Consider the following 27,603-nt stretch of genomic DNA (forward strand, 5'->3'; position numbering starts at 1 on the left):
ACAACATAGTTTTTCTTTTCTGCAATGTAGAGCTACTGAGGTACAAAGCACATGGCGTTATCTTAATCTTAATAATTAATGTATGTGTGTTATGAAATTTGAAAGTCTCTTCCAATGAAATGCCAAAAAGCAAATCAAATCAAATATAAGGGGAATAACAAAATTACACAACTCAATTTTCATTAGCAATCCAGTTTTCTGATTGATTTTTTTAAACTGAAGCTGGAATAATTTAAAATTTTTAGCCTGTAATTAGGAGCTCATACTCCACATGAAGCGTATTAATGTTCCTGTGCACAGAGTTATGATTGAAGCAAATATCCAGATGTACCCTCCATGACACATTTAACTAATCCCTGTTAGATTTAAATACATTCTTACAATAAGTTTAAAAACATTCACAACAAAAAAACAGTACATTTCCAAACATTATGTACACATTTAGCCTCTAACGCATTATTTTAAACCGCTGAACAATGTTATACTCTTTAGTAAGTATCTAAGAAAGTTTACTTTTAATTCTACTTGTAAATGTATTTATTTATTTATAAGAATGAACTGAATACAGCACCTCAGACTGAGGAAGTCTTTCGGATGAAAGATGAAACGTTTCTACAATTTTTTTTGTAGTTTTTTTGAATGTCCAGAGTACCAGATTTAACTTTTTTCGATTTTTCTACCTGGATTATTGAGCATGCATCAGGAGATCTACTTATAAATGACAAACCCAAAAGCCTGCAGCAGTGGGATGTACAGTAAATCTTCCTCTTTAAACCTGGTAGAAGACATTTACTTTTACTGACTCACTGAAATATCAGATTTTTTTTTTCCTTCACACTCTAAGAACATATTTCCTTTGAAAGTCATTTATTATTAACCTTTTTATTTAACCAGGCAAATCCCATTGAGATCACAGATCTCTTTTGCAAGGGAGGCCTGGGCCTGAGACAGCCTAACATGCATGTTTTTGGTTTTTGGTTTCATTAATGAATGATCATAGCTCCTGATCAAAGAATGAATGGTGCCCGTGTGATGGACTTGCAGCCTGTCCGGGTTGTCCCATGCCTCTTGCACAAGAACTGCTGGAGATGAGGACCCGCAACTCGGAAAGGAACAAGCAGTGATGGATGGATGGATAGATGGATCATTACATTCCTTACTAAGTTGTGCAAACAGAAAAACTGGATAAAAACATGTCTTACATTCATCATAAATTCTAAATTAGTTGTGTAACATGATTAATATAATGTTAGTTTTAACAATACAGAGATATTGAAACATTTATCAATTAATTATATGTATATACAAAACCTCCTTGATAAAGTTCGGCTTTATCGTTGCCATAGTGTGCAGAAAGTGAACAAAGAAGAAGTGAAAGTTATCCCTTTAGTGTTGGAACAGTTAGCTATAAACAGAGTCAGCTCCAAGGTAATCGGAAGGTTAATTCAGCCTTCCTCTTATGATGATCACTGAGGCTTAACATAATAGAGAACAAATATGTGCTGCTTCATTTAACAGATGGCTCTGACTCAGAAAGGAGAGCTTTGGGTGCTTAGGCAAGTGATTCAACGCTCAGATTATAATTTCATTAAGATGAAACTCATGACAGAAAACCAAGGTTGTGTATCTGTTTAACTGTTAGTTGTTTCGTTTGGAGATTTCTTCTTGAACGTTCCAACTCACTTGAGTTTTGGACACATGAAGAGCTTAGTTAATGATTGAGTTGCACTTCAAACTAGGATTAATTAAACAGGAAGAAAAAAAAGAATTCATATATTAATCAGACTTTTGTTTTTGTACTTGTGTAGAAATCGTGCCTAAAGGATGTTTTTTAATCTTTTGTTTCCCTGCTCTGTGGGCAGGATCGCCAGTGCAAAGTGGGCGGCATCATATCAGGTCATTGTGTTCGAGCCACTCCGCCTAAATCGCCCTTTAAAGGAACTTCAGTTTATTTAGCTTATCGCAGCACTGTTTATAAGTCCAGGTGTAGCCATTGCTGCTACGTCATCTTCCATATCTCTCTGTAAATGCACTCGTTTCTTGAGTCGCCGTCCAGCTCACACTGAATCCTAACATCGACCAATAAAGTTAGGAAGGTCTGTAACTCATCATTGGTTACTATTTTTAGAGCTTCCATACCAGAAACTAACAAAAACGGCACTCACTCAACACGGTCAGAGAGGAAATGGAGGTTCAGATGTACGGTAGTTTGTAGTTTTGTTGGGTGGGTCAATGAGTGAGGTAGCTCCACTGGCCAATCAACAGCTGCTGTCTGCTTATGTCAAAAGTGGCACCTAGGAGTAGTTTGCATGGAACCACGAACAAGGTGGTCCCATAAACCGGACTGAGTGGGTACCAGCAGTGGGCAGACACTTAACTGGTGTGGAACCGATGATAGTTGAGACTGTGGCGAAGCGCCATCAAGATACTGCTACAGCCAACCTGCCACTACAGGAAGTCTCACAAATTAACACTTTTTTTTTTAAATGTATTGTTTATTTGATAGGGACAGATTCAAGAAACATAGATCAAAACAATCTAATGAATGCATCACAGTGTATATAGCCAAAGCTAATTCGCAACAGCCTTCCCTAGATGGACCTTTAACAGTTGGTTAAATGAAAAGTTAAGATCAACAGTAAAAACCAATTAAAAATGATGAAAAAGAAATATAAAACAATTTCTTTAAAACGACTGAGTTAAAACAATTACAACATTTTAAAATGAGTACAATTGTGGTTCATCTTTGGCCAATTCTTAAGCTTTGAAGTGAATATTTTAATGTCACTTATGGTCTTAAGATCAGATATGAGTTCCAAAGCTTACAACTCCCAATAGAGAAGGCTGTCTGTCCAAAACTTGTCAGTCCTGCAAACTGGCATTTTACAGTCATGATTTGTAGAACTTCTAGTGACTATTGTTGTTCTGTCTCTCAACAAATGTAAGTAATGGCTCAGGTGCTACACGACTGAAGCATTTATGAAATAGTTTAAGAAAACAAAAACTAATAAAGCTATCCAAGCTCATTGGGTTATATTTCTTAATAATGGCACAGCTATGATAGCGGATTAGCTTTTTATCCATGATTTTTATGGCCCGATTTTATAAAGAGCCAATGCATTTGATTGCAGTTGGAGAGGCCTGAGCCCATGCAGTCATGCAATATGGTAAATGACAAAAAAAAAATCATAGAATGCATTTATAGCAGGGATGCCTGAATGAATATAGTATCTACTTAGTTTGAAACAATTAATATTACTTTGTATTGTTTTTTAAAATTGTCTTTAAATGTTTATCAATTTTAAGTTGTTGATCTAGCAACAAAACAAGGTATTTAAATTCTGCAAGAGAGTGATTTTTTCTTTCATTTTGTAAATGAACATGACATTTTTCTTTTAAATCAAATTTTCTTATTGAGAAACACATGGAGACTGTTTTTGAAAGATTCAGAGCCACTGCTGGATGTCAGACATACAGTTGGATGCAGTTTCTGCAGCTTGTTCTAGTGACTTAGCAGGTGCATAAAGAACGGAATCTGCATAAAGTTGACAGACACCTGAGCAGTGCAGAGGCGAGTCATTTATTAAGAGATTAAACAGCAAAAGACCGAGTTTTGAGCCTTGTGGGATGCCCTTTTTTAAGCTCTCTGACCAAATGGGCTGTGGTGGACTGTAGCTTTGTTACATTAACAATATGTTCAACTTGTTTGATATTTACAAGTATCATAATAGTTGTCATCATCATTATTACATTTTCGTCCATTGATTCAGCCATAAAATCAAAATTTGTTAGAATTAAAAATATTTGCATATTGTGCCACATATTGCTATTTGGAAAAAAAAAACTATGATTAATAAATATTATTAAATTACAATGCCTGTAATTTATTTTATTATAAATTAAGAACGGATCCAGTAAAACTAGTTGGTTTTTTTTGTGTGTGTGCCAAAAAGTACTACATTTCAATTAATATGGTATATACATCTGTGTTGAAAACTTTGTCATTAACTGTTGGTGTCAATTCTGTTTATCTGTTAGCAAAATACCTCATAAACCACTGGATGGATTTTATTGAAACGCCCAGAAAGCACTTATTTGATGCACGTCTACAACTGATAAAGTTTTACAGTCAAGCTGATTTATTATAGCTGCCATTAATAGTTTTCTGCAATAAATGGGCTAAATAAATCCATTTTAAAAAACAGACAAATAACAGCCCTGAAACATATTTTTAGTTAAATTTAAACTCACTTTTTGAATCATGTTTGCTTTTCTTTTCATATGCAAAAGAAATGTTTTTGTTTATGTATTTTTTACATTTAGCTGGTGTTGGTACGCTTCTTATTCTTCTGTTCAGCCAGTAATCTGTGTCACTTTCCTCTCTCCATCCCAGGTGCATGTGAGGACTTTTTGTCCCGCATCCCAAGTAAACAGACTCTGGCAGCATCCACAAATAAAGTGCCACCGTTTGAGACATATCATCCATTTTTAAACATAAGTTTTGGGCAACTCAGGTACTAAAGGAAGAAATAACAAATTTTGATCCACACTTCAGGGATTGTAACTTTGCAGATTTGTGTGTGTGTGGGAGGGGGGGGGGGGGGGGGTGTTTACAAAAATGCAAATGCTCACATTAATAAATATATAAAAATAGACTTTAAAAAAAGAAACAACATATATACTGTGGCTCTTACAGTAACTCGGATAATAATCATTTTACCTTTCCAGCAGGTTGTGAATGGCCTTGAACAGGAGGGTCCTGCACTCGTAAGACAGTCCACACTCCCAAAACCCTTCCTCAGCCACTGGAAGACACAAGTCAAACAATATGAGTAAAACATAAGCATACATCACTTTCAATCAGTGCACATCTTCATGGATAGCAGTAAAAACACATGCTGATGAGAATATTTACACTTCATATCAGAAATGAGGATGACGCTTGTTTACGTGCACATTTGTGTACAGAGGCTGCACGGCTGTGCAGCTGTCACATTGGCTGCAGCGACATCCCAGTCAAACCCCCATGCAGTTGTCAACCCCTGTTAGGCAGAGAGTGAGAGTTTGCCGGTATGTATACAGGTTGACACACACGCCTGTGTGCGCAAGTTTTCACGTGCACACGTTGCTTTTAGCTGGTTTGATTTTTTTTTTTCTGTTTTGAACTGAAACGACCGAAGACAAATGCTTCAAGATGAACTTCTGCTGCGCCTCCGAGGAACCAGCAAATGTGTCAAACATGTTGCCAACAATTCCCCTGCCTCCTGATTTCTCATAGCCCCATACTACTCCGCCGCCTTTCTCCAGAGCTACACTGGCACCAACCCCCCATTGCCTTCCTCCTAAAAAAAAGAGACGCTGACAAAAATATCCAAATCGGCCAGTTAGCAGTGTTTTGTTCTTTGTTCTTCACCATATACCTGCAAGGCTGCAGCAAGGACTGGAAGATCGTGGGTGGGTGCTGTGTTTGCTTATAGGGTGGCGGCAAACAAACTGAGCATCACAGGAATACACAAGACAGAAAAGAAAAACAAGGGATGAGACAGAGAGGGTTTGCCTGGGGGATGGGTGTCTTAAACCTTAGATGTTTACTCATTCTTCCTTTTTTTTGTCTCCTTTTATCTGTTTTTATTCTCTACGGTTTAGTCCTTGCTTCTCTGCTGCTTTGTTAATATTTCCCTCCTGTTTTTTTTTTCTTCCTTCATACCAATGTGAATGAAATTTCCTTACTCGCCAGAATTACCCTGTAACCATGGAAACGCTGGCGATGAGAACATGGCGCCCTGGCATTCAATTTCAACACTGGTCCCTCCCCGCCCCTCACCCTCCTCCTGCTTCTCCTTCTCCTCTGTTCTGTTGCTTCCAACACCCCCTCCTCCGCCACCTCCTTCTCCTCACTCCACCCCCACACCCCTCATTTACTCCTGCTTCAGGGCTCAGACAGGAAACCCGCTCCAGCCAGCTCTTCCACAGAGGAGAGAGATACAGCATGAGCAGAATGCCAAGTCTCCAGAACTCATTAGCTGTCTCGCTGTCTCGGCATCTCCTTCTTTCACATTCTCAAAAATAAATAAATCAGGAACTTTTTCTTCTTTTGTTACAAACTCTATGCATTGTCTTTCATCATGGCGGGTGCCGTAGCATGCTTTTGACCCCTATTACTCTAAATCCATGGAAGCGACTCTTCACCTTTCGATCATTTCAGCACTTCCACCCAAATGCTGGCCAAACTTAACCCCGTGACCTTAAGCAGACTCAGAGGAACCTTGTTGTACTCACTCTCGTAATTCCTGCACTGTGCAGCACCAAACCTAATATTGTGACAACGGCACGTTTCATAGAAGGCTGAAAACACGCGTTTCACGATTCATGTTGGTGGAGCCAACGAGGCAGCTCTGTGCACCGAGGTGTGACAAATTGGAGGTTTCTGAAACAATAACGTCTCAAAATGACAGTAAATCTGACAGTCCGTTTGGATTTTTGTTGGCAGTCAATCAGAGGAAAATCACAGCTGGCTCAAGACAGACGCCTGCTGAAAACACTAAATGCCCTGCTAAAGTGCAACAGGGATTTATAGCATCATAATCCATCATTCATCACAAACTGAATTATGAGGAAGTGCATCATGTCTGAAATGTTTTGCAGTAACTGGATTCTGTTAAACCTGGGCTCTCTTACACTAACACACCTTCTATTCATGAATGTTGCACTGGGGTTTATTGTGTTAAACTGAAAGCTCGTTTTATTTCAGTAATATCTTTAAATGACCCTTTTATAGGTTTCCAGATGTGAAAACTGCTGTAATCTTCTTTCAGACATATTTTACCTTATACAGATGGACTCATAAATTATGTTCGATTAGGAAAAAGTGAAGAGGAATGACTAAGACAAATCATTAACAGTTGTAAAATGAATGTAGCAACAGTACAACCACCCATTGGTGACTAATACAAGTTTGGTATTTTGAGAACAGCCAAAACGTCAAACTTCTGTTGTGTTAGCAGCGACAATTTTTGGATGAGAGAAGGAACCGCGGAAAAAATGGACGGGAGGGCTTCAAGATCGCCACATGCCACGGCATCTCTGCTTGTTGTTTAATCAAGAAAATAAATTGCAATACTTGATTTTCTGAAGGAATTCAAATCAGACCACAAATAAATAAGAAAGTAGGCACTCATGTCCACTCTTAGTAATAATCAAGCATAACAATTGGTTGAATTTTCAATAAATCTTAAACTTGTAAACATAAAACTGGCATTCTTTTAGAGAATATCTATCACCCACAGCCTTTCATGTGAGTGTTTTATACTAAAACCACCTTGTGATGAGAAAAAATGGAGTTCAAGCTGTTTTGGTCAAACCTTGTGAATGACATACATTTGTCAGGTGATGTTAATGGATCTAACAAGATGAGACAGCATGCAAAGTATACATTGTGAAGGACGCTCAGCTACTACCACAACAAATTAAGCTTAAGTTATGCAAATTGACTGAGCTGTAGCCCTTTTTGCATTCAATAAAATAAATTAGCAGTGGTGTCCATCTTGAACTGAGATGAGTAAATTGCAGATGAGCATCTAATTTATTTATTTAATTTAAGTTTATTTGATAAGGACAGACACACAACAACATAGGCGAACTGAATAAAGCAGCAGTCCCACGCCTGTATCATGGCGCTTATAGCGTGAGCTAATTTGCAGCACTTGTCCCTAGATGGGCTTTTATACACAGGGTATCTAAAATAATATTAAGAAGCAGAATGGCAATAAAAGAGTAAAATAATGAAAAATAATATTGACATCATAAACAGAGTCCTACACGTCAGACAAATGGATTAAGACAATAAAATACATTAAGCATGAGTGCAATGCTGTTTTTGACACAGCCAGAGTTTAGTTTGCTTTTTAAACATGTTGAATCTGGTTCCAGACTTTACACTGACAGGGAGTGAGTTCCAAACTGCAGGTCCTCTCACAGACATAGCACTTTGAGCAAAAGTGGTTCTACGGAAAGGAACCTTACATTCACCATTTACAGCTGCTCGGGTAGATCTGCTGTAGCCCTGCAGTTTCTGTATGCGATCGCTTAATGGCTTGGATGCAAATCCATAAAAAAAAAAAATTGAAGATCAATTATAAAGAAAACTGTAATTTATAAAATTGGAAAATTCTAAAATACCGAACTTAGCGAAAATGTTACAGTGGTGAAATCTGATTTTTTTTTTTTTTTTTTGTATAAAACCTTCAAGACCTGATTAAAAAGACTTTCCAATGGATTAAGTGTAGTTTGGTTAGTCTGTGACCAGACAGTAGCTTCATAAGACAAATGTGAGAGAATCATTGAGTTGAAGAACATCCCTGCACATTGAAGTGTCAAACATTTTTTTTAATAATTTTAAAAGAATTTATGTTGGATCTGACATATTTGCAGATTTTATCAACATGATTCTTATTGTTTAACTGAGCATCCAGAATTATTCCCAAATATTTTTCCTGTGATACTTGTTCAATAGAATCCCTGTTGATTTGAATATGCAAGGACTGTGATGGAGTGTTCTTTATTGAAAAGCAAATACACTTTTTTTTATTTTTAAGCAGGAGTCATTAAGCCATGATGATATATTCTGTAAGCTTTTATTCTGTTTTTCACTGACTACGACACTGCTGATTACTTTCTGAAAGTTTCATTATGATCCATGCAGTGATTTATTTTCCAGACAGACACAAATTTTACACCAATATAAATGATTAAAAAATGAAAATAAAATGTGAGGTAAATAATTATTGTCACACTAAATGTTCAATATCTAAAATAATGGCTGAGGTCATTAAGGTCGGCTCTGAGTTCCTTTTAAATCCGGTCGAAGCAGATGGACGCTTGTCCTGTGGCTGGTTCTGCTAAAGGTTTCTTCCTCATGAGGGAGTTTTTCCTTTCCACTGTCACCTTCGTGCTCGCTCAAGATGAGAGTTCTGCGATGGAGTTAAACTCAAAGCAGTCTGCTCCTCAGATAAATAATGTTAAATTATTATGTTTAAATATGAATATTTCTGTTAACATTTTATATATGACTATTTCTGTTCAGTGCCCTGAGACGGCATCTGTTGTGACAGTTATATAAATAAACTGAATTGAATTGAATTTAAAACTGTGTCTAAGAGTTTATTAATATTAGTTGATGTTCTGATTTATGGATTAGCTGCAGCTCTAAAAGTATCAGTTTATTTGGATATGTAGTAAATCCATAGCAGGTCCCCAAACTGTACTCACACGCAAGTGTTGGGCCTGACTTTACATGAAGTGTGTAAAGTGAGGTCACATTCTCACAAATGCAGGTTTCATTCACCCAGACCACCCCCTCTACCACACACACACACACACACACATACACACACACACACACACACACACACACACACCCTCATCCTCACGCCACAATGCTTCCCAACTGCTGCGCCGCCCAAAACACAAACAAGCAGTGATTGAACTGGGTCGCCACGTCCACTCTTTCTTTATTTCCACCTCTCCTTCTCTCGCTTTTCCATCCTTCAGCTTTCCACCTCTCTGTGTTTGTCCTTCTGTCGTTTTCATTTTTTCTGTCTCGCACGTCTCCTGACCATGTTGGTTCATCCACCACAAGAGGGACTGACCACTCACTGCCTCAACACGGTGGGAACAAATACAAAGGTGGTATTGATCTGAGAAGAGCGAAGGCGGGGAGCTGAGCTGTGACAACGCTCCATCTTGCACATGATGACCTCCGTGCTGCACATTTCCTTCTCCTTCCTTTTTGTTTCTCTCATTTGCTTGTTTGTTTCGGATCAATAACACCAGCGGTTGTGATGTTTTGTGTCTTTGCAGGATGCATGCATTGAGCTCTAACTGGAAAATGTTTGTTTATGTATAATCTGATGTGATTTCACACAAAGTCATTGTTAGCTGCATTGCTGCACGTCTGAGCAGAGACTTGGCGTCTTTTTGCAGCTTGCTTTTAAGCGTGCGCTTATTTTTTTGAATGCAAATAAGCGTGGAGTGATTGCTCAGAGAACCACAGCTCGGTTATTTGCTTTTATCAGTAAAAATGGAAAAACGTTCATGAGGCTTTGCACATGGGTGGAAAGTGAAACAGAGTAAAGATTGACACAGAGAAACGGGGATAAAAGATGGTAATTATATGTTTTCTAAGTGGTTGTGTTCATGTAGGGATCAACAAGCTTTTTATAGATTACAGAGAACAACTGGAACATATCATTATATATGTCTCAAATCAGTAAATTTTTAATCTAAATTTTACAAAAACAAAATAATTAAAAACACCAGACATAAAGTTAATTCTAATTTATTTTAACCTGTATTATGTATGAGACTATAAAAATATGACCTATATAAGGAACTGACAAACATACACCTGTGTGGCGTCAGTAAAATCTCACGCTACATTTATTGGGTGGCTGAGATGGGGTAGAGGCAGGGCAGCCGACTGGGGACCCAAAAGTCCCGGGTTCGATCCCCAGTCATCTCATGGTGTCTCTGAGCAGGACACCCTATCCCTAATTGCTCCCTGGGTGCTTTCAATAGCTGCCCACTGCTCCACCTAGTGGTGGAATGGTTAAATGCAGGGAGCCAATTTCACCATTGTATGGGAACATATACAATGATGACTACACATTTTTATTATTATTATTAATAATAATCAAACTGATGAGTATAGTTGATTTGTGAACACCATTGGGTACTTGATATTGTCTCAAGATACTGCCCAGGAAAAGTAAAATGTTATAAAAGCTAACTGCTGTAAATACAGAAACACATCTGCAGTGAGTTTTTTTGATCAGCACAGATAGGAGTCTATTGTCGCAACATTAATAATGCCATTAAACAAGTCATGTTTTAATTAATTAATTCAGCACAAACCTTTTTTGATTCAGGCAGGTCAGGCATTGCTTTTTTTTATTTTTATTTTGTATATATTTTTGCAATTATTGTCTTTTGCAGGATGTAGTTTGTAAACTGCACCTCTTTAACAGGCTCAGTTCCATGTGCTCTTATGGGCATCCCAATAATAGAAACAAAACTGTTTAGGAACAAAAAAGAAGACTGCTAACTTTGGTTTTAGTGTTACACCAGCTTGTTGTCTTTGTGTTAGCAACTAATACACCATTGATGTGGTTCTTGAGGTTACGCAGCAAGGCCAACAAAATCAAACAAAACAAAAAGTGCTGTTATGTGGGAAAGGATTTATGTACAGAAAGAGACCACAGAACCAAATGCCCTACTTTCAAATGCATAAAAAAAACACTATAGTTTGGGTTAAATCAAGAACATTTAGAAAAGGACCATGTTTTGGACTAAAATTAAAGTATAGGTAATGTCACAGAAAATTACATTTAACTTGCAAGAACACGTAGTGGTCCAGTAAATGAAGTGGACATTTTAAAAGACTAAAACCAAGAAGGAACTGAAACTGTCGTGACTGTTCGTGACAACTGCCACACAACAAATGAAGATAGTTAAATTGTTTATCCATCCATGTTACTGACGTTTGGTTACAGAGGTATACTCATGAAACGCTTCTCATTCCATCTGCTTGTATTCTCTTTCTTTCCATCATGATTCTTGTCTAATGACCATAGTTGAGGATTGGAATGGACGAACCATTAAATCAAGACTTTTTTTAAACTTAGCTTTATTACTATGACAAACCAGAAAATTGCTTTAATTGCTACCGATAAAGCTTCGATCCATTTCTCCATCTCTCACTACGTATGGCCATCACTTGCCAACATGGTTTCAGGATACATGAATTCCTCAGAATGAGGCAACGTCTTACTCCCAACCCAAAGATAGCATGCTCTTTTTATTTACAATCGGCTCACATTCTAGCTGCTACACACTTGTTCAACAAACAGGAGCACATCATCTGCACAAGAAACATCCTGAGTCTCCTGACACCATAACTTCCATTACAGTGCCCTAAGATCCTGTTCCGAACCCCCACAAACTAATGTGGAGATAAAAGGCAGCCCTGGTGGTGTCCAGCCTGCACTACGACTGAACTCGGCTTTATGCTGAGAACATGGACTCTGTTATGGTTATATGAAGACAAGGTATAACTAAAAAGTAACTTTGGCACCCCATACTCCCCTGCCATTCCACAACATGTCCCAAAAGACATGACTGTAAGCCTGCAGCTTCGCAAAACATATGCAGACTGGGCTATTAGATTCTGGTGACCCCTCATCAGTTTACTTGTGGTGAAAATCTGTCCTACTGTTCCACGATCAGAACAAAAGTGGCACTGCTCCTCCTGAATCCAAAGTTCACCAGTCAGAGTATCCTTGCAAACACCTTAGAAAAACTTTACTTTGTTGTTTGTGTCATCCCTAAATATTTGAGGCCACTCTCTGACCCCCTCCCCCACTTTTAAAAAGATAAAATAAAGTCAAAACCCCCTCACTCAGTATGCCACCGGACTCCAAAACATGGTTGTGCAAAGGCAAAAATAGCACGAAAACAATAAATGGCTAAAACACAATTAGCTGTAATTCAAATGGCATCCACTCATTTAGTCAGTCATCTCTTTCAAGCTGTGGAAATGAATTAATACATCATATAATTACGTAATAACAGGCCTACTTTCATTTGAGCCTGATTCATTCAGCCTAATGGCTCTGTAAATTTACAAAGCTGAATTAAAAATGTGACTTGAACTGATCAGTCAGGAAATTTATCTTCATCTTCAAAGAAAGTAAATGTGTGTAATTCCTACAGATTATGAACTTTTAGGGCTATTCATTCTAGAGGTCACAATTACAATAGTTTGTTTCCAGATTTGTCAAAGTCTATTAATGACTCTTACAGCTACTAAATTCTGCGTGTTCTCTGTTTTGCTTGGATGATTTGAGAAAATTTGACTTACTTTTGCACGCACAGCTTGCAAAAGTGTATTATAGGCCGTGCACATTATTTCATTGACCACCTCTGCCCACATTGTTACCACCCCACTCTGCTTTACCCATCTTGGCAGCCAAACGCACATTTATAATTTAATTTACCGATATATCATTTTGAAATGACGATAGGCATATATTAACCAGTTTGAGATTTTGCAAACATTTTGGGACATTTTCCAAACTTTTTGGCGGATGCCATAGTCATCAGTTCATGAGATAATACTTGTAGGTCAACAGTTTGTCCAGTGTAGCTATTTTTTAAGTTGTTAAAATTGACATTTCTAACTACATGCTATATTATCTTTAGGATCTGTTGGTATCTTTACACTAAATTGTGACTTCTAATTTCCAAAATGACGATTACAAAACTAAAATTAAAATAATTAGGCATAAAGTACTACCAAAGCTGAAAACATTGACTTAAACAGTCACTGCTATGCTGTTACTCTTTAAAGTAATACATTATAATTAAACCCTGCTGGTGCAAATTTATCCAACCTACATTTGAGTGGGAAACAAATCTTTTTGTCAACCAATCAAAGTGAAACGACTGCTTGTTTTATTTGGATCTTTTTTCTTATTTTTTATAAAGAACAGTCGTTGATTACAATTCAATTATCACACCTCAGATTTTCATCTGAAGTGATGCATTAAACTGTTGCAACCATAGCTAAATCTCTGTTGGAAAAAAAACAAAAACAAGCATGTTTGCTCATTTGCTCAGACACATCGAAAACGTTCTATATCCTTGTTCGCCTTTTTAGGCATCAAACCGCTTATTGAATATTTCTCTTCAAGATCAATTCAACATTATGGAGCTGTTACATAACGTGAGTGAGATCTGTGGTCAGCTATTTCAGTAGCTGCTCCTTTGACCGAGCCCACACTCTCCGGCTTTGGTTGTGGAAACCTGTGAGGATTAAAAGAAAGAAAACCTGCGCAATATTTATTAAATGGCAGAGGATGAAAGCTTTCACATGTATTTTATGGTTTCCAGTTAAAAGCTTGAGGATGTGCAAAAAAAAGTCATTGCACACGGACAAACAAGTTCCACTAACAAGGCTTAAATTAATAATAATAATTAAAAAACAAGCAGCCTCTAACATCAGTAAAACTTGGCATCCGACTGTGTATTTAATCCATTTCCGCACAGTTTGAGTTGTGCAGATAAAAATGTCAACTTAGAAAAGTCTTGCATTTTTGTGATTTACATAGGGAGACAAAATACTTGATAAAGTTAATATTTAACAATGCATCAATTAAACAGCCAGCCTTCTTTGAAGGAACACTATACCCACTGTCTTTCATACCAGAGTTGAAAACTAAAATCATTTTATGAAGAGAAGTGGAGTTAAAGCTGTTTGGGACAAACCTTATAAATTACATTACATGTGATCTTGTGCTGTATTGCAAGATAAGATAGCACCTGGAGTATGTGATGCTCAGCTACTACCATGCCAAACTTTAGCTCAGTACTTGTAAATTTAACCAGGTTATAGTTATAGACACAGATGCAAGCAATAATAAGACAATGCGGCACTGGGATGTTTGGTATCAACCACAAATAAATGTTGAATCAACTATTTGTGCTTGAGTTCCATTGATTTTGTCTGAAAGTGATCTGATTTTATGGTGAAGTTAATAATGCAGGAGCAGCTTTGAAGATCCATTTCTACCTTTACTTATGCAGCTGCTTCTGAAGTCTGTAACAGCACCTGAAAGGAATCTGTAAAAAAAAATTCATCTCAGAAATTAAGGACAGTGTGGCCTTGACCTTTTTTGTGCCACCAGTGAATCAAAGAGTTCTGCACAGAATGCTTAAAACATGAGCCTGATGTCTCACAAAACTTATAAAACTAACTTTCATGGTTCAGTCTGAGGTTTTAAGCACTCTGTGACAAATCTAAAACAGTTCAGAGAGTTTTTCATCATAACTGATTTCAGGAAGTCATTTTAAAAACCTTTACCATCGTATAGTTTACCCAATATCTAGTAGTTAAAAAAGAAGACATATGCAACCCAAGCCTTGAAAACATTTAATTTATATTTTCAAAGTTTATTCTTCACATCCAATAAACTAATCTGCTTTATTTCAGTTTATGCTGTCTAAAATAGATGGCAATTACTATTTTTTTTATTTTTTTTTTACAAATGTTCATTTTTTAACTGAGAATTTATAGTACTGAATTAACTTGTAAATCACCGAACATAACTGACAAACAAGAAAAATGTTTTTAAAATATTAAAATGCTGTATAGATTAATAAAACGTGCATTTATGTAAAAAAAACAAAGACATAGGACTTGGGAGTACAATAATGACTCAAGAAAAACACTGAAAGTTGTGTAATTTTTTTATATGAGTTATTCTTTCTCTTGTGAGTAGCCACATTCAACAACGTAATCATGTTCCAACTGTAAAACAACCTCGCAGAGAACTTTACACCTGCATCTGACCAAGGTAAAACAACAACTATTCGTCCAGATGTTTTGTGACCATGTGGATTATGCATGCCAACAGCACTATGTGCAACTAGGCCTGTCACGATAACTAATTTCATTGGGTGATTAACTGTCTCAGAAATTATTGCGATAAACGATAATATTGTTTGAAAATTGACAATGATTAGTAATTATTGTCAAATTCAAGAATAAATGTTTGTTAATTTGTTTTCCACGTAGTACCTTTTTTTGGCCACCGCAACCGAAGGATGGATAGCGAGGGAGCAAGCAGCGTGTCTCTTTAAGAACAATGAGAGGGAAGCCCCTTGACGTGACATGTGCTGTCTCTCTTCGGTTCTCAAAATGGCGGACGCTCGGTGTGGTTTGAGCTCTTTAGCATAGCATTTTTCACACAATTTTAATTAAAAAAAAACATTTCAGTAAACAAGTTTCTTTTTGCAGAGAAAAACTTTTTACACGAAGGCAAGAATACAGAGTTTAGAGACTGGCCGATAGTTGTTCAGTATAGTAAACGAGGGCACAGACTGTACTGTAAAGCGCAATGAGTATCTTGAGTAGATAGCAAGGCGCTATAATATAAGCACAGTCCATTTACTGAAGTGTTTCAGCATACAAGTTGGTCCTGGTCACATGCACGTGTAAGCGAATGCTCTGATTGACTGAGACACTGCACTCATTAACCCTTTCTGATATGAGATACTACACAGGTTCCTGTAGGAAAATGTGAGTAATATTTTTTATACTTCAGGGGAGAAAATAGAAAGAACCACTATACGATCAATGTTCTTGATGATGTAACCAAAATTTACTAAAATTAGCAGATGGATTTCAGTTGTTCTTAAGTGGTAGGTCATTGCAACTCTTCATGCACTGTATGTACCGGTGGATCAAACTTTGAGCGTTGATTAAGCACTGCTCTCTAAAAACATGATGCATTGTGTGCACTTTGCTCATACATGAGTGCTCCAATATGCAGCTTCTTTGTTGTGCACATGAGTTCATCAATGTTCCTGCCTCAAACACTTGCTCAGCAAGTGAGCAGCAGGGGCCAGCAGCACGTTGACCCATGCTCTGCACTTGTATCATCACATAGCACTGGGAGTTAAGGTTTACATGGTAAAAGTGCTGGTAATGTGCTTGATAATTAAGAATAACAGGATATTTCAAGAAAACAATTTACTTGCTTATGTGTTCCATTAAAAAAAAGAAAAATTTTATGAGGAGATTTACTGAATATCTTCAAATAATTTGTGTTTTAAAATGACTTATGAGTACTTATAAAAGATAATAAAATAAAAAAATGTGTGCTTGGTAAGGAGTGGAAGCCAGAAGGCCAGAAGTGATGGAGAGAATGAAGAGCAGTGGTGACAGCAACGAGGAGGAGGCTCAGGAAAACTGAAGCGATGAGGGGGGAAATCTGGAATCAATTAGGCGACTGAGCTGGAGTTGCTTGCATAGTTGTGGGGGTGAGTCAGGCGAGGAGGCAAAAGAAGGGACCAGCTTGTGAGTGTGTGTTCATATACGCACAAAGCTTGCAAAAATAACCTCAGCATATCATCAGATTGTCTCTGCAAATCTTTTATCTGTAAATTTTGGATAAAATCCTTTTAGTTGAGGCTTTTTAAGGCCAAACAAAGCCCCACCTCTCCTCAGCTGAGGTCAAAACAGAGGGTAAGAATGGATGGCTGGCACAGATCCAGGCTGTGTCAACACAGCAGCTTGCCCTATTCCCTTACACAACTTCCCCTCGTTACTTCTTTGCACTAAATCCACAGCACTTTGTTTTGTATCGCTGGCTCTGTCGATGGGGGAATTTGACTTGGGAGGAAAGAAAGAGAAGAAAGCACACACTGTAGAAATCTGGCTCGTATCTTGCTGCGAGTGGAGCTCTGGCATGCCGAGCGAATTTGAATTTGCAAGCAAATGCACAGAATATATCAAGTTACAGTTACTAAGAACACATATTATGTTTGTGTGTGTGTTTTTTCCGTTGCTTTCAGTGAGTTCTCTATCTTTTTATGCATATGAAAATCTGCAAACTCCACACCAGCTGGGCTAATTCTCTGCCTCATTTGGAGTCCACACTTTTCAAGTATTGAATGCGTCTCCATGAAACATATTCCCGCATGATTAGACACACACACCTAATGAAAACAAGGCAGAATGTGTTGTTGCCACACAGTCCACCATTACTTCATCTCCAGAGCTGCTTCTGCAAAATGATCTCAGACACTAACGAAACATCTCTGAAATTGTAACATGGAAGTTGCAAACAAGAAAGGATTTATTAATTTCTGACTGGTTATCTGACTGTAAACCATGTGAATAACTTTTTTTTTTGTCTTTTTAATGTTACCCTAAATTGAAAAACGACAGCTTCTTGCAAAAAAAAAATTGTGTTCTGAACTCCAAAAGGTAATCAGTTGTATATGTACATCCAGTGATTGCTTTCTGAAAGTTTCATTATGATTCATCCCATAGTTTTTTTTGCTAACAGACAAGCTAGGTTGACTCAAACGATTAATGATAAAATTTGGGGATAATATATTGCGCACTAAATAATACTAGAACTATGTGTTGTGTATGATTCTCAGCCCCACAAAATTTTAGCACAATATCCATAGATTTGACCCAGCTTTAGCCATTTTTGTGTTCTTCAAAGTTGATTGATTGTAGCAGCCATTTTGAAATGAGGTGGCTCCACAAATTAATCAATTGTAGCGGTATCTCCAATGATTATTTATTGAAAGTTTCATTAAAATGTATGCAGTGATTTATGACATACAGTGTTTTGCAAACAGACAAAACAGACTAAACAAAAATTAAGTAACATTTTTACCAAAGGTCTTGTGCAGTTTGTTAACGCTCTGAATATGTGCTGTGGATCAGTCTCAGCTACTACTGCATCAGATAGGTCAGTATCTGTCAAACCAACTAAGTTATGACAGCTTTTGTACTTTTAATGTTGATAAGTTTTGGCAGACATCTTGAAATGGGTTGACTTCAAAATGTATTCAGTTGCAGATTTACATCGGATGATTCTTTTCTAGAATTTTCATTAAAATCTTTCCAGTGGTTCATGAGATGTGGTAACAGAAAGACACACGGGCAAAACCACTACCACCTGCCTTAAACTTGCAGCAACTGGAGATAAGCAATATAATGTGGAGACAGGCAATGTGTTCAACATAACATACTTCTTTCAGTTATTTAATGGTTAACAATGGTGTACCACAAGGCTCAGTCTTAGGACACACCCTCTTCACAATCTACATAGGTAATGTACTTTGTAGGTCAGATCATCCCTGATGCATCCTTACATTTCTATGCTGATGATACAGTTGTTTATTGTTGAGCTAAAACAGTTGCTAAAGTTTTCCAGCTTTTGCAATCTGCTTTCAACATTATCCAGTCAGATTTGTTCCATCTCAAACTTGTACTAAACGCCAACAAAACCAAAGGGAAGTTGTTTTCAAACAGGAAGTCGATCCCAGCAGTCCATCCCTCAATTTTATCTTAAAATGGTGTTCCTATTGAGTTTGTCGAGTCCTACAAATACTTGGGTATCTTGATCAATTCACATTTTTCTTTTAAGCTCCAAGTTGAAAGAAACTGAAAGTTAAATTGGATTTCTTTTTCAGAAATAGATCCTGTCTAATTCTCAATGCTAGGAAATGCCTTATAACTACAACTATCCTTCCCTTCACTGATTACGGTCACATTATTTACATGAAAACAAGCACCTTGCAGATGTTGGATGCTGTCTATCACGGTGCGCTAAGATTCATAACTGGGTATAACTACTGTACCCACCATTGCACCCTGTATTCACTGGTTAACTGGTCATCATTAACTTCACACAGACTCTCTCACTGGTACATTTTCATCTTCAAAACACTTCTTGGTCTGCTGCCTTCATACATCTCCTCCTACATGTCTGTCTCTGTGTGAGTGCAGCTACAACGTGCGCTCTCAGGACATTATTACATGCAGTGTTCCCTCTGTGAGGATTGAACTTGGCAAAAGGGTCTTCTCCTACTCTGCTCCTGTTTCCTGGAATATCTTGCAAAAAGATTTGAAGCTCTCGACCTTGACCTCTCTAAGTGGCTTCAAACATCTGCAAAGTTCATGGCAAAAACCAATGCAGACATGTTCCTGTTTGTAGTTTTCTACAATGCTTTATAAAGTAGCTGTTTTTGTTTTGTTTTTAATATCATTTTCTTTCATTTATTTTTTCCTCAATTCATATGCTTTCTTTTATGATTGTCTACTGTTGTCATCATTCTTTGTTAAAAACAGGTCTCTCTTGTAAATGAGTCCTCGAGGCGCAATGCGACTAACCTGTATAAATAAAGGTTGAATGAACGAAAACATTTTTTTCAAAAGTGCATGGCTGTGCAACCATGTTAACTGGAAAGAACAAGCTGCTTACAGTTATACAAAACAGCATGTATCAAACTCTGAACCATCTTCAATTTCCAACAAGTATTTTCTTCTGCATATTTCAACATTTGCATGCTTTTTTAAAAAATTTATTTATGTTTTATTCAGTAAACCAAAATGACACAAACTCTTCATTTATTTATCATAACACCAGCTAGCCCAGCACTAATTCAGAGTGATGCTGTGAACAATTCAAAAGTTTGCCATTAGGAAAATAGCATGCTGCTGACAGTGTAATTTATAATTTACAGGATATTTACTGTGTTAATGTGTCACTGGTGTAATCAGAGAGACTGAGGAGAATCTGGCTGGGGCTATTATGTCGGCATCAAACGCCAGATTAGTGAGATTACTCTGGTCTCTAATAAAAACATCCATAAAAATGTATATGAATGGGTGGAATAGAGATTGGGTGAATGTGATGGTGTGAAGAAAAAAACAAGAGGGGAAACATTTAGAACAAAAGACAAAAAAACATACACAAGAAAAGACAGATGTGTGTTCATAAGTGTTACTGATGCTTTGTGCATCGACCTCTTGTCATTACTGCCAATCAAAGGAAAGAGCCAACTGTCCAGAGGAAAACTATAAAACAGAAATATTTCATATTCTTACATAATTTGTCAGTCACTTAGTATTTGCAGCCCATCCTACACACACAGGTTTATGATGCTGCAAATAGACGTTTGCTGAGTGCTGAGTGTTCCCCGGGGGTCGCTGGGAAGTAAATAAATGAGCGTAACATGTCTGAACTGTTATACACACAAACACACACAGTTGCAACAACACATTTGGCACTATGGACACAATCAGCCTCTTGAATTTCACATTAAAATGAAAAGAAAAGTTGGGAAAAACTAAACCAAATTAAATAAATCTGTTTTGTTTTAATGCCAAATCTTACTAAATCTAATCTAATCTTACTATTCCATAAGGCTGGATTATTCTTTTGTATTGCTTTGAAACTAATCTTCCATCACTGATTTACTGACTGGATCAGGACATGTGAAAATAAAAAAAATAAAAAGTTCTTAGCATTCTTTTAGATATTTTATTTATAGAACAACTTGTTGAGATTTGTAAATCCCAATGCAAGATGTCAGTGCTGCACTTAGCATGTTAGCTAACTGACGCCTTAATTTAATATACCATAGTCATTTATTTATATTTTAATTGTAAGCTGCTAAACTTTCCTGTGCTCTTTTGAAGTGAACTTGGCTCGTTCAGCATTTTTCTTTGGACTTCTGCTGCTTTTTTTTTTTTTTTTTGCTTAATTTCATGCAGTACCAACAAGATCAAGCACAGAGTTGTTTGCAGTAAACAGTTCTAGACATCAGACAAGAACCTGGAAGTTGAAGCTGTAAAAAGACCATCTTCACTATAGTCAGAGTCAGTTTTTCTTATTGTCATTCTCACCACATGTGGTACATGTGGTGGAACGAGATTGTGTAAACAGGGTCTCAGTTACATCCCACAATAAAATGTAAAAGAAAAACAGTAATAACATCTAATATATGAACTAAGAAAAACATCAACTAAAAATATGCTAAGCACGAATAGCATAAAAACAATATGCCGAACAGCAGCACGAACATGAGTCTGTGTGAGCAGATGAGCACGAATGAACAAAGCAACATGAAACAGACCAGAAGCAACATGAAACAGATCAGCAGCAACATGAAACAGATCAGCAGCAACACAATGCGATTTTTTCACAGTGGTTATTCTGGTTAGAGATTCATGAGTCTAACAACCTCAGGGTAGAAGCTGTTCCTCAGTCTAGTGGTTCTACACTTAATGCTCCTTAACCTCCTGCCTGAGGGGAGTGGGGCAAAAAGTGTGTGTGCTGAGTGAGTGGGGTCCTTCATGATGCAGGTGGCCCTCTTCCTGCATCTAGAGGTGTAGATGTTTGTGATGGTGGGGCAGATTCACTTACAAGTTTTAGTCACGCCCCCTCCACATAAACAAAAAAGACATTGCCCTTGGTAATATAATGAAATTAATTTAATTCAGCTGTTGTCACTTTTTGATTCACAAAGTTCTTTTTTTGCTGCTTCACGTTCAGTCATTTTTCTATTATGTTTAGTTGTAATCAGTAATCATGCTTAAAAAAGGTCATGTGACAACATGATAGCATGCAGGCAGGACTTAAAATGGCAGTGCCTGTACGATTAAATATTGTAGCTTTGATTGTAAACAACAAAAGACAGTGGGTGGAGAGGTCCATCATCTTTCACAGTCAATGGTAGTAAACTTAACAACTGAAGGAGGATGCTGAACTGTTTTTTTTTTAATTATCTTTTCCTAAAGACATTGTTTTCAGTTACTGTTAATCTGTTGTAGCCACACTTCTTTATTGGTCCTGCACCTGTCCACTTTGCTCATATGAACTGAGCTCACCTTATTTTGGGAGCTTATTGAATTATAGTCATTTTGGTTCAATTTTGAACAAAACGTTTTATGAAAAGTCTCATCTTGTCCACGAGGACTGAATAGAAAATGAGTGAGAAAGCAGGCAAAGTTGAAAAAAATGTGTCAAAGATTTATCAGAAAATGTGAAAAACTATAAGATAATTTCTAAAATATACAAGAAAGTGGCTCCTTGGAAGGAAATTATAAAGAAATTAAGGGTGATTTAAAACTTTTGCATAATATTTTTTCTTATTATTTAACTCCTGTATCATTCAACACTCTCTTAGTTGACAGTTAATAACAAACTCCATGACTAATATGTCTAACTAAAACCTACATCCTTCCTACTAAACAACACCAGACATGAGGATGACTCTGATCCCTGCCTTTACCTGTTCATACTCGTTTAATCCCTGCAATTAGAGGAAAGTGGATTCACATTTGAGCCAGTTGTATAACTGCATGTTTCAGTCGTCGTCAAAATACCACATCAGGGAGAGACATTACCAAACGATCAAAGACAACAGCGAGAGCGGTCCAGAAGTGAGAAGCTGGAAAGTGACTGAGAACTTGTGTCTTTTGTTTATCCTAAGTACCACCATCTTGAGTGCAAAACCTTGATACTTTGAGTGCTGCTCAGTTTATGCCATCTTTAACACCTGTTCATTCAGAGTATCTGCAAATGTCAGCGATGCGGGAACATGAAAACAGTACAGTGGTGCACAGAAAATAATTTGGAAAAGGGATGCAAATGAAAAATAAAGGCAGAATATGCCTTGTAGGATCATCATAGGGTGAGAAATATTAAGAGTTGTAGCTATGTTGGCCTATTTGGTTTCAAAATGTCACTCAAAGTACAGTATATGTTGTGAAGGATTCTCAGGTACTACCACCAACTTTTAGCTAAGTTATTTCCATTGGTTAATTAGCTGTAGAAGCCATCCTTCATTAGATTACCTCCAAAGGTTAAGCATTTATAGACATATAGTCAATGGTTATTCTCTGAGTGAATTATTAAATTCATTATTGTATTGTGTCTTGTATCTGTGACTTTCCTTCCCTCAATTGATTTTGGTGACATTATTTACATGAACGCTCCTACAAGAACCCTGCAGATGTTGGATGCTGTTTATCATGGTGCACTAAGATTCATAACTGGCTGTGATTATCGTACCCAACACTGCACCCTGTATTCACTGGTTAACTGGACATCATTAACTTCACGCAGACTCTCTCACTGGTACATTTTCATCTTTAAATCACTTCTTGGTCTGCTGCCTTCATACATCTCCTCCTACATGTCTCTGCGTGAGTGCAGCTACGGAGTGCGCTGTCAGGACATTATTACCTGCAGTGTTCCCTCAGTGAGGACTGAACTAGGCAAAAAGGCCTTCTCCTATTTCGCTCCTGTTTCCTGGAATATCTTACAAAAAGATTTGAAGCTCTCGACCTTGACCTCTCTAAGTGTCTTTAAGAATCTGTTGGACACCTGGCAGGGTCCAATGCTGACATGTTCCTGTTGTTAGTTTTCTACATTTGTCTTGGAATCTAGCTGGTTTTTTTTGTTTTGTTTTGTTTTGTTACCTTTTCCTTTTAGCCATCCTATTTGTTAAAAAAAAAAAAAAAAAAAAAAAAACTGTAGTATGCTTTTTTTTTTTATATATAACTGTTTATTGTTGTTGCTGTTGTCCATTGTTGTCATCTTTCTTTGTTGAAATCAGGTCTCTCTTGTAAATGAGTCCTCGAGGCTCAATGGGATTTACCTGTATAAATAAAGGTTGATTGATTAAGTGGTTCATGAAAAAATTTGCTAACTGACAAACCTTACATACGCACAAGCAAAAGCATTTTTGTCCGCCTTCACCTATCAGCGGTATGTGATATGGAATCAGCTGTAGACTCAAATATAAGTGGATGTTATCATTAACCAATTAAGTGTTGGCCACAGTGGTGAAGCTTGCAGGGAAGGGAGCCCTTTCCTGCGCGTTGACCCTCCTGTTAAGCCAAAGACACTCGAGCAGCTCATTAGAAGTGAATGAGTCTCGAGGTGGGAGGCAGTGCAGACACTGACAGGCTTAGCAGGACTCCACAGGGCATCCTAACAGCCACTAGAGGCAAGACGAGAGGGAAACAGAGACACTGATGCTCTCACTCAACAACTGAGAGATGGACAAGTAGCAGCTCATTCATAGCAGTGTCTGAGGAGACCATGCTGTCTGACCCCAGGAGCGCTTCGATTTAATGATGATCTTTTGGCAGCAAATATTTTCATAGATCTGCTGCAGTCAATACTGAAATGTTTATAAGCAGCAATTAAGCAATTTTTATACCGTCTAACATCACTGTGTCACTATCTTCACTGTATTACAGAATTGAGTATCAGAATAGCTGAACATGTGGCTGAAACGAAAAAGACAGCCCGCAATCTAGACTAACGTGCACATAAGACAAAATGAATTCTATTTAGTCCATATAGATCTCAGTGCTGCATTTGATACAGTTGATCACAATATTTTACTACAGAGGCTTGAGTATGATATTGGGATTACAGAAACAGCTCTAAAATGGTTTAAATCATATTTATCTGATAGATTCCAGTTTGTAAATGTAAATAATAAATCTTCTTCATACATGAAAGTTAGTCATGGAGTTCCTCAGGGCTCAGTGCTTGGACCAATACTCTTTATATATGCTTCCATTAGGTAAAGTTATTAAACAGCATGGGATACATTTTCATTGTTATGCTGATGATACACAATTATATTTTTTCATGAAACCCAATGAATCCAAACAGCTACTTAGACTACAAGCATGTCTTAAAGACATGAAAACCTGGATGACCCTTAATTTTCTGATGTTGAACACAGACAAGATCGAGGATTTGGTTTTTGGACCTGAGCACCTTAGTAATACATTTTTCAGTCTTTCGCCCTCCTTGGATGGCATTAATCTGGCCTCCAGCTCTAATGTTAAAAATCTTGGTGTTATTTTTGATCAGGACATGTCTTTTAACCTCCACATTAAAAACGTTACTAGAACCGCCTTCTTCCACCTGCGTAAGATCGTTAAAATTAGAAAAATCGTATCTAAAAATGATGCAGAAAAAACTGGTTCATGCATTTGTCACGTCTAGACTGGACTATGGCAATGGTTTGTTATCTGGGTGTCCAAATACTTCTTTAAAACGTCTTCACTTGAACCAAAATGCTGCTGCCAGAGTCTTAACTGGAGTTAGTAGGAGAGATCAGCTCTCTCCAGTTTTAGTTTCTCTCCATTTGTTCCCTGTCAAATCCAGAATTGAATTCAAAATCTTACTTCTAACCTACAAAGCTCTCAACAACCTAGCTCTATCTTATATTACAGATCTTGTTGTTCCATATTTTCCTAACAGAGCACTTCGTGCTCAGACTGCAGGTTTACTCGCAGTCCCTAGAGTTTCCAAAAACAGAATGGGAGGAAGATCTTTCAGTTATCAAGCTCTTCTCTTGTGGAACCAACTTCCAGTGTCTGTCTGTGAGGCTGACACATTGTCCAGTTTTAAGACTGGACTTCAGACTTTCCTTTTTGATAAATCCTATAATTAGGGTTGGCTTGGGTTTCCTTAGTTATGCTGCTATAGGCATAGACTGCTGGAGGACAAACTGACCATATTTTTTCACTCTGCTACTGTCTTTACTTACTCTGCTCAACCTGTTTTATATTTGTAATTATTTTTTCTATCCTAATATGTGTTGGTTTTTTTTTTTTGTCTTTCAGGGACACCTGCACCTACATCTGGACCTGCCATTCTGTGTTTGTTTGTCTCTCCTTTCTGTCCTCTCAAACCAGCTGGTCAAAGCAGATGGCTGCTTGTCTTTCGCCTGGTTCTGCTGGAGGTTTCTTCCTTTTAAAAAGGGAGTTTTTCATTTCCACTGTTGCCACTGTGCTTGCTCAGGATGGGAGACTGCGACGAAGTGAAGCTTCAACGAGTCTGCTGGCTTCCTTAGATAGAGAACTTTACTAATTGGCTTTTCTATGCATGTGTACATGCCTGTAAAGTACCCTGAGACAACTTTGTTGTGATTGGGTGCTATATAAACAAAATTAATTGAACTGAATTTATTTCTATTGAGAAGAAGCAGCTGGTCAATGAATATACCATAGATAGTGATGTCCTGGTCCGAGACCAGACTCAAGCACGCGTCCTTGTATTCATAAAACCACTCCGATACTTCAAACCGATACCACAGTAGTCTTCCTCCTCTTTGCAAGTAATGAAGGATAAAAAAATAAAAAAAGTCTGCAGTTTAGAGATGTTTTAATACAAAAACAGGCGATGGCTAACACTATAAATTTTACAAATATTGCACTAAAATGTGCTTTGGTAGTAGCTGAGACTGATCCTCGACGCAGATCCTGATGGCACAAGATCTTTGTTTAGGTCATTGGCATGTGGGGTGGTGGGTTATGTGCATTTTTTTCCACATGTTTAAGTATCCTCCAACAAATTTTAATCAAGTTTACACATACAAATGTTTCCTTAATCTAAAAAATGTTGCTCTTATGCTTCCTAATTGTTGTAACAAATAACTCGCAGTTCCTCCAGGAGAATAGAAACCTGTTGTGGAAACATCGATTATCTAGTTTCTGCAATAAAACCTGCATTTCTATACCCCTGTGATTAAAAAACAAAAATAAAACGCCAAGGGAAAAAAAATCCATTTGGCCGTCGCAACCGCTGGCTGTGGGCCGAGAAGCCTCATAAACAGCCATTATCAAAGAAAGCTGGCTCATCTTTAAAAACAAGAGTCAGAAGAAAATGGCAGATTTCCAACACATATGAATTCAGCCAACATTAGTTTACTATTAAAACCAGGCAAAGACCCAGTACTACCTACCAGTTATCGCCCCATCTCTCTTATTAATGTAGATGTTAAAATAATTAGTAAAGTCCTCTCTAAAAGATTAGAGAAAATAATTCCTCTCATTATTCATCCTGACCAAACTGGATTCATAAAAGGAAGACACTCGACCACAAACACATGCAGATTATATAATTTAATAGAGTATTCATATAGTAAAAATATTGAAACAGCTATTTTGTCTTTGGACGCAGAAAAAGCATTTGATAGGGTAAACTGGAAATTTTTATTTTCTACATTGAGTAAATTTGGTTTTGGGGACCATTTCATTAATTGGTTAAAAATATTATATAACTCACCAAGAGCATGTGTCAGGACAAATAATCAAATATCTTCAAGCTTCTGTTTACAGAGGGGGACCAGGCAGGGATGTCCACTTTCACCTGCACTATTTGCTATTTTTATTGAACCTTTAGCAGCAGCAATAAGACAAAC

The 27,603-nt window shown here is 37.4% G+C and overlaps 1 protein-coding gene across 1 annotated transcript in view; it reads right to left on the bottom strand.

The window, feature by feature from the left end:
- Positions 1-27,603, bottom strand: part of LOC119424530 (mediator of RNA polymerase II transcription subunit 13-like) — a 130,621-nt gene that overhangs the window by 44,770 nt on the left and 58,248 nt on the right. The window contains exon 3 of the mRNA XM_037692016.1: positions 4,721-4,805. Coding sequence (XP_037547944.1) covers positions 4,721-4,805 — 85 coding nt within the window. The remainder of the gene's footprint in view (positions 1-4,720; positions 4,806-27,603) is intronic.

Source organism: Nematolebias whitei, chromosome 18, assembly GCF_014905685.2.
Source record: "Nematolebias whitei isolate Nwh7 chromosome 18, NemWhi1, whole genome shotgun sequence".
In the NCBI taxonomy this organism is placed as follows: Eukaryota; Metazoa; Chordata; class Actinopteri; order Cyprinodontiformes; family Rivulidae; genus Nematolebias; species Nematolebias whitei.